Genomic DNA, 8,198 nt, shown 5'->3' on the forward strand with positions numbered 1-8,198 from the left:
GAGGCCGAGGCAGGCAGATCACGAGATCAGGAGTTTGAGAGCAGCCTGGCAAACACGGTGAGACCGTCTCTACTAAAAATACCACGCTGGGCGTGGTGGCAGGCGCCTGTAGTCCCAGTTACTTGGGAGGCTGAGGCAGGAGAATCGCTTGATCCTGGGAGGCAGAGGTTGGGGTGAGCCAAGATCGCACCACTGCACTCCAGCCTGTGTGACAGAGACCCGGTCTCAAAAAAAAAAAATAAACAAACACCATATATAATATCCACGTATTTATACACAAATTACATATTTTTATATATCTTGTACGTTTCTATGTATGTACATCTACTAACAGTAGGTGTTGACCCTGTGTCTATCTATGTAGTTTTATGAGAATGTAGAAGACTCTGGAAGAAAAAATGCTGGCATGTGTGTATGTTACAGAGGGAGATGGAAAGGCCTGGAATACCCAAGAGAAAATGAGAAACAAGGCCTCACTAAAAACACCAGATCTGATATGTAAATAGGAATATGTGTTTAACTGTCTTGTATGTTTGTAAGTGTAAATGTAGAAACAAACTTCTGCTTGTTTTGGACTCTTACGAAACCTCTGAAGTATTAAAAAGAAGGTACTCTCTGTTAGTTGATGGACCTGCTGCTTTGCTGGGTTTCCGGGAGGAATTCAGTTTTGTGTGGCAGGTACTCAAGGACCTGTGGGCAGCAGGCAAGCCCAGCAGCGCCCATGCGGGGTCCTGCAGGAGACACCATTGGAGAGCAGGTGTGGGCAGCCTGCACCTGGGGCCTCAGCCCTGATCAGGGCACTGGGCAGCAGGGGAGGGGGCATCTGGGGCCGAAGGAGCCGGCTGCATACCCACCTAGGCCTAGGAGGAGCCCCCCACTGGCTGCATGTGAGAAGGAGCTGCCGTGGCTCAAGGAGGGGTCCCTGTGTGTGGTCTGGGCTCCCTTCAGGAGGTGACGGGCATGCGCATTACCTCATGTTTAGTAACTGGAAAGAAAAGGGCTAACAGCAGGCCCTGGTGATGCTGGACAGGTAAGACTTGTGAGCTGGGAGGAACTGGACAGATCACTGAACCCCGAACATACGCAGGAAACTCGGGGTCTGGAGGGTGAAGGCCCTAGAGCGGGAACACACTCCACCCAGGACACTGTTCCTCCTGAGTGACCCGATTCCGGGATCAGCCAAGTGAACGAGCATTTTAGATACATTTCCTCATAAGATTTTTTTCCTTCCCACAGAACTGAACCAACAATGGAGAGCAATAGAAAGGCAGATTCCAGGCCGGTGGACGTGTCCCCTGACGGGGGTTCTCCTCCTTCCTGTGTGCCTCAGGCACTTAACTTTTCTCCAGAGGAAAGCGATACTGTTTTCTCCAAAAGCACCACCACAGAAGCAGCTCGGGAGGAAACCAAGCCGGGTGGAGACGCAGCCCCTAGTGAGGTGGGCAGAGCAGGCGCAGCTTGGTTCTATTAGCTGAGATTCCTGGAGGCTGCTCGGGAAGCCCCTGGAACCCAGGGCTGTGGCTGGCGGAGTTCCCTGCCATGCTTCATCCTGGGGCCAGTGCCTCTGTGCCAACCAACCCAAAGGGAGGCAGTCAGGACTTCCAGGCCTCCAGGGGAGGAAAAAGTGACACCTTTGCCCTGTATTTGACTAAGGCAAGGGTCAGGGATCGAAGCTGAGGAAGCGGGAAGCAGGGTGGCAGGAGCTGGTAGCTGCTGGTGGGCGGGTATGGACAGGGAGGTGGGCGGCAGTCAGAGAGGCACAGCCTGCCCCATACAGGGCCTCCTTCCACCAAGGCCCCACCTGATTCCTTGGCTTTCCAAACCTCCAGCCCACCTGGAACATGAGCAAAGCACACGTTCTCCCAAGATGATTGCCAGCAAGATGCTGGACTCTGCTCTTAACCTTGGTTTTGTACCCAGGCTCTTCTTGTAGATATCAAACTGGACCCACTCGCAGTCACTCCAGATGCTGCAAGCCAGCCCCTCGTTGACCCCCCTCTCATTGACTTCTGCAATACCCCAGAAGCAAACGTGGCTGTGGGATCTGAAAGCAGGCCTCTGATCGACCTCATGATAAACACTCCAGACATGAATAAAAATGTGGCCAAACCTTCACCGGTGGTGGGACAGGTGAGAAGTGGCAGGTGATTTGTGTTGACTCAGCCCTCGCTGTCCTCAGTTCTGGGTTGGTTCGTCCCCCCAGGGCCATCGTGGGACCCTTGAGAGTGGCTGTTGAGTCTTCTCAGCTACTCACCTCAGGGCAGCCTGAGCTTCTCAAAGATCAGCTGCCTCTGAGGTGCCCTGCCAGGACCCTGCCAGCTCTTGTTGGGCAGGGACCGCCTCTCTCCTGCCCATAGACCCCAGGGCCAGATGTGGGACAGAGGAGTGTGCATGGTGGGGGCTTGGGTTTCTCCGTGTGTGTCCTGTCTCCTTCCAGCTTCTTAGACGTGGTGGCCCAGAGTACTTTTCAGTGCACCCGAGCCAGGATGACCGAGCTGTTGTGATGGCCCAGGCAGCCAGTGCTCTGTGTGGGGAGGGGAAGGGAGGCCCCGGCCAGATCCGCGCTCACCTCCTCCCCTCTGCTGTCTTCCAGCTCATAGACCTGAGCTCCCCTCTGATCCAGCTGAGCCCCGAGGCTGACAAGGAGAACGTGGATTCCCCACTCCTCAAGTTCTAAGCAGAACCAAATCCTTTGCCTTGAAAGAACAGCCCTAAAGTGGTTTTCAACCCTCAGAAACAAGCTGTAGGCTGGGCACAGTGGCTTACACTTGTAATCCTAGAACTTTTGAGGCCGAGGTGGGCGGATTACTTGAGCCCAGGAGTTCGAGACAAGCCTGGGCAATATAGTGAGACCCCTGTCCCTACAAAAAATAAAAAATTAGCCAGGTGTGGTAGTGCACGCATGTAGTCCCAACTACTTAGGAGGCTGAAGTGGGAGGATGGCCTGCGCTCAAGGAGGTGGAGGCTGCAGTGAGCTCTGATTGTGCCACTGTACTCTAGCCTGGGCAACAATGTGAGAGCCTATCTTGGGGGAAAAAAAAAAAAGAAACATGTTTTAGTAGAAATTGTATTCGAAAAAGAAAAATAAGCCGAAAGATATTCCCAGTGCTGGAGAGGGTGGGCTGAGGAACTGGGGCCAGCGCTAACCACCCAAGGCCTCTGCTGCCGCCTCTGCCCTTCTTGCTGCCACTCTCTGGGCTGGAATGTGAAGCCTCAGTCACTCTAAATGAAGAATTTTCTTTTGAATGTTTTGTATGTAAAATAGCAAGTAGCTATTTTTAAAGTTAAGTTTGTGTAAAAAGTTAAATATTCTAGTTTTACATTAAATTGTAAAATAAATGGATTTATTGAAGCATATCTTGATTTTTAAGCTTATCGTGATTTTCAAGCATACATGACTATTTTTATCACTCTAATCAGTAAGGCTACTATCTAGACTCGAATGCTTTCATACAAGTGAGTTTCAAAAAATAGTCAATAAAAATTGGTGTCAGTGCAGACCCAGACCCGCCCCCAGATACACTGGTCGCTAGGTCTGGGGCCAGCCCTGGAAGTGGCACTGTTACTAGGCACACAGGTGATTCTGACTCGATGGCCTGAGACGCACACCTTAAGAAGAGGCTGCTCTGGGGAGACGAAGGTATGAGTGGAAAGAGGATGGGCGAGGAGGCCGGGCTTACCTGGACACTAAGGTGATGGGCGGCGTCTGCTGGGCAGGCCTCGGGGAGGACCCCTCAGCTTTGCTCTCAGCAGGGGCTGGAGAGGCTCGGTGGGCAGTGGCAGGAACTGAGTGCCACTGGAAAGCCCATTCCCTTTACTTAAAAAACGAGCTGGCCAGGAAGCCACTACTTTGTGTCCATTTCTCCTGAGGAAACTTCTCACCATCTTGGTTGAGCAGCTTCACGGCCGACACAGCAAGCCATCAGCCGGACTCTGTATTTCGGACCCCGCTCCAGTGCTCCCTGGATCATACCAGGATCTGCCTCTGTCCACAAAGACAAGGGAAAATGATGACTGTGCTGTGTCTCTACTTCCCGTGGTTACCGTGTGAGGCTAAAGCTGCCACTCAGAACAGCGAGTCCTATGGTGTCGAGAGCAGGAAGGGGTCAGGTGGCCAGGTGACGCCGTGGAAAGGCGTCTCGGTGGAAACTGCCGTGGTGGGAAGGTGGCGCGCTTGTCACGGCTGAGTTGCTGCCCCTGCAGACAGAAGCCCTCCACAGGCAGGGCTACTCGGACGAGTGAGTCATGAAGCCGGAGAAGCCCTGCTCCACGAGCAGTGACTTCCCAGGCAAGACTTGCAGCCAGTGCTGCGCTGGCCAGAGCCACAGGGCCTGTAGGAATCTTGGTGGCTCCACGTTTCCAGGGCAGCAGGGAATCCCAGGGGCCCGGTAGTGACACAGCAAGGTCCTCAGGGAGCCTCTGGTCTGGCCCTCATTTCCCAGGAGTAGAAAAGGAAATCTGAAATCGGATTAAACCATGCAGCAAATATTTACTGAGGCTCTGCTATGGGTCAGGCTGTTTTCTGCTGGGGGGCAGCGCTCAGGTACCCCTTCCCTCTTGGGGCTTCCCGCTTGGTAGAGGAAGGAGATGTTCAGCTTCCAGCCCATCTGTAACCAAGCTGTGCCTTGGTTGCCTCCATTCAGGCCCTGGGGGTGAGCCGAGCCTTTGGCCTGTGGCCCCAATCCTGCTGCTGGGGCTCCTCCCCACTGTGCCCTTCCCCTCCCCGCTGCAGCCTCGGTGCAGCCAGGCTCTCCTTGGTCCCCAGGCCGGACAGAGTGATCTGACTTTAACTCTCTTCAGACAGACGGGAAGAGGGCCCTAGGAGCAGGAGCTGGACAGAGCAGAGCTGCTCCTGTCCTGAAGCTCCAGGCCTGTTCCTTTCTGTCTGGGTCTTTCCACTGGGCTTTTCCTGCCGAAGCCGCTCTGTCTCAGCACCCCCACTCCCTTCCTCACCTAGTGCCCAGGCCCTTGGTTCAACCCTCAGAGAGCTCCGGGTGGGAAGATGCAGTTAGCTGGGGACTGAAGGACTCCATGACCCCAGGAGGGCCAACCCCTTTCTCCACCTCGGCTGCCGCTGGAGGGCCACCCTTCCAGGTTCAAGAGGTCCAACTTCATGGGATTTTTACCACATTTCATTAATTTTGTGGAGCAAATGTCTTCCCATTTTATAGCTCTGAAATCCACGTCTCTGACATTGCTGTCGGCAGGCGGCACCTGGGATGTCGTCATCCTGCCTATAGCTGGCCTGTATCAGACCTGAGTGACGCACAGGGGCCTCTCGGAGCTACAGAGTAACCAAAATACCATATAGTTCACGAGAAAGCAGAAAATATGTGAGCATGGATCTCAGCCACTGTGGGTTGGTTGCAACTGGGACTCAACCTGCCATAACCTTAGGTCAGCCTGCCACACCCAAGGAGGGCCTGCCCCTACACCCAGACTCAAGTTTAGACACAGCCTAAACGTGTACCTCTAAATCTGCACAAGCTCAGGTGCCCAGATACTGGATTTCCTTATCTCTTCCGGGAAATGCAAAATGAAATTGCTTTCCTGTTGGGTACTTTCCTGATCCTTTATTCTGAAAAAGTGGTCATCCTTTTCCCCACAGGCCCTGTGACCTCTTCCTCCTGTCTTGCAGCTCACTGTGCACCTCCTCCTGGCACCAGTGCCCAGGGCTCTCCTGTTGGTAGTTCCTGCTTTTCTTCTTGGAAATTCCTCATGGGCCTCGAGATCTTTACCTTATAACAGTTCTGTTGAATTTCACCCTGGCAATGTAAATCGATAGCTTATCTTCACAGATGCCAGACAAAGGACAGATCTCACCATCAGCCCTCTGCTCACCTGAGACAAATGCATGTCTGATTGCTTCCTCTGCCCTATTTATGTAAAAATGCAGATTCACTGAGCCAGACTAAGGCATAAATGACTGTTCCTCTAGTTGCCTCTCACATGGAAATTGTGTATTCAGTGAAAGGCTGATCAAAGACCCAAAATACTGCAACAGTTTATATCTTATCTACCTATGACCTGGGAGCTGCCCACCGCCCCTAGTTGCTCTGCCTTTTCAGAGAGAACCAGGGTACATCTTACATGTTATTAATCGATGTCTTGTGTCTCCCTAATATCAAAGCAAGCTGTGCCTCGACCACCTTGGGCACATGTCCTCAGGACATCATCCTGAGGCTGTGTCACAGGCACGTCCTTAACCTTGGCAAAATAAAGTTTCTAAATTGAGACCGTCTCAGGTACTTTGGGTTCGCACCACAAGGAAGGGGTCTCATGCATATGTGCCTAATAATAACAACTATCACAGAGGACTGCAAAAACCACAACCTTTACACAAAGGCTATTGCAACCTTACTCAAAAACAAAAACAAAAACAAACTTCTGTTGCAAGGACATCTGCCCGGCAACTGCCTGTCCAACCCTGGACTGGTGTCACCCTTATTGAATCTTGTAGCCAAAGAATTATCTCAAAACAATGATGTGATCCTCATTTTCCCTTTAAAAACCTTTGTCTTCCTAGGCTGGGCACGGTGGCTCACGCCTGTAATCCTAGCACTTTGGGAGGCCGAGGCGGGCAGATCACAAGGTCAAGAGATCGAGACCATCCTGGCCAACATGGTGAAATGCCGTCTCTACTAAAAATACAAAAATTAGCTGGGCATGGTGGCGTGTGCCTGTAATCTCAGCTACTCGGGAGGCTGAGGCAGGAGAATCACTTAAACCCATGAGGCGGAGGTTGCAGTGAGCTGAGATTGTGCCACTGCACTCCAGCCTGGTGACCGAGCGAGACTCCGTCTCAAAAAAATAAATAACTAGGCCAGGCATGGTGGCTCATGCCTGTAATCCCAGCACTTTGGGAGGCCGAGGCAGGCAGATCACAAGGTCGGGAGATCGAGACCATCCTGGCTAACATGGTGAAACCCCATCTCTACTAAGAAAAACACCAAAAATTAGCCAGGTGTGGTGGCGGGCGCCTCTAGTCCCAGCTACTCGGGAGGCTGAGGCAGGAGAATAGAGTGAACCCGGGAGGCAGAACTTGCAGTGAGCCAAGATCACGCCACTGCACTCCAGCCTGGGCAACAGGGCAAAACTCCGTCTCAAAAAAAAAAAAAAAAAAACGTTTGTCTTCCTTTACCCCCTGAATACACACATAGCTTAATGTGGCATGCATATTCCCATTGCAATGCCCTATTCACAAATGAACATCTTTGTCCAGAAAGTCTCCATGTGCTTTAGGTAGAGCGTGTCTAGGTGCTCTTAGAGAAGAACTCAGCTTCAATCACCCCTGGGGGATGACCTCCGTTCTCTCCTCCTTCCTTTATTCAGTGAGTTTATGAAGCACCTGCCCTGGGCCAGGGGCTCTTCTGGGCATGAAGTAGAAGTGGACAGAACACAAAACCCCTGCCCCACGCAGCTCACAGGCATTAAAGGATTGAGTGCTGAGCATGCTTGGGGTCAAACTAAAAGATTTGAAGATATTTATTCTGAGCCAAATATGAGTGAGGGCGGCCCATGACCTAGTCCCAGGAGACCCTGAGAACACGTGCTCAAAGTGGTCGTGCTACAGCTTTTGGTTTAGTACATTTCAGGGAGACATAAGCCATAAACCAGTACATGTAAGATATAACATTGGTTCCCGAAAGGTGGGACAACTCGAAGGTGGGGTGGGGCTTCCAGGTCATACATGAATTCAAAGATTTTCTGGGCCTGGGGCAGGGACTCACGCCTGTAATCCCGCCACTTCGGGAGGCGGAGGTGGGCAGATCCCTTGAGGTCAGGAGGGCGAGACCAGCCCGGCCAATATGGTGAAACCCCGTCTGTACTAAAAATACAAAAATTAGCTGGGCATGGTGGCGGGCGCCTGTTATCCCAGCTACTAGGGAGGCTGAGGCAGGAGAATCGCTTGAATCTTGGAGGTAGAGGTTGCAGTGAGCCGAGATCACACTATACTTGGATATCTTTCAGGGCCTGCCATCTGTCACGTCGGTATCCTACTGCCTAGACAGTCTTAAGTCTGTTTTGACGTTAATGCTGGTCCGAATTCCAAAGGGAGGAGGGTCTACTGAGGCGGGTCCCACCCCGCTTTTCCCATCAGAGTCTGAACTCGCGGTTCAGGTTCCCTTTAGGACGCCCCTGGCCTAGAGGAGGGTCCAACGGCTGGCTGCGGGGCTTAGAATTTTATTTTTGGTTTA

The 8,198-nt window shown here is 52.2% G+C and overlaps 1 protein-coding gene across 5 annotated transcripts in view; it reads left to right on the top strand.

Annotated features, from left to right (window-relative positions):
* The window catches only part of LOC105489802 (G2 and S-phase expressed 1), a 34,636-nt gene extending 31,261 nt beyond the window's left edge, over nucleotides 1–3,375 (top strand). For all 5 annotated transcript variants that reach the window (XM_011754917.3, XM_024795381.2, XM_011754919.3 and 2 more), the window contains 3 exons: nucleotides 1,237–1,438; nucleotides 1,921–2,130; nucleotides 2,594–3,375. In XM_011754917.3, the coding sequence (XP_011753219.2) occupies nucleotides 1,237–1,438; nucleotides 1,921–2,130; nucleotides 2,594–2,677 (496 nt within the window). In that variant the 3' untranslated portion in view covers nucleotides 2,678–3,375. The remainder of the gene's footprint in view (nucleotides 1–1,236; nucleotides 1,439–1,920; nucleotides 2,131–2,593) is intronic.
* Nucleotides 3,376–8,198: the final 4,823 nt, after the last annotated feature.

This window comes from Macaca nemestrina, chromosome 15 (genome assembly GCF_043159975.1).
Source record: "Macaca nemestrina isolate mMacNem1 chromosome 15, mMacNem.hap1, whole genome shotgun sequence".
Taxonomy (NCBI): Eukaryota; Metazoa; Chordata; class Mammalia; order Primates; family Cercopithecidae; genus Macaca; species Macaca nemestrina.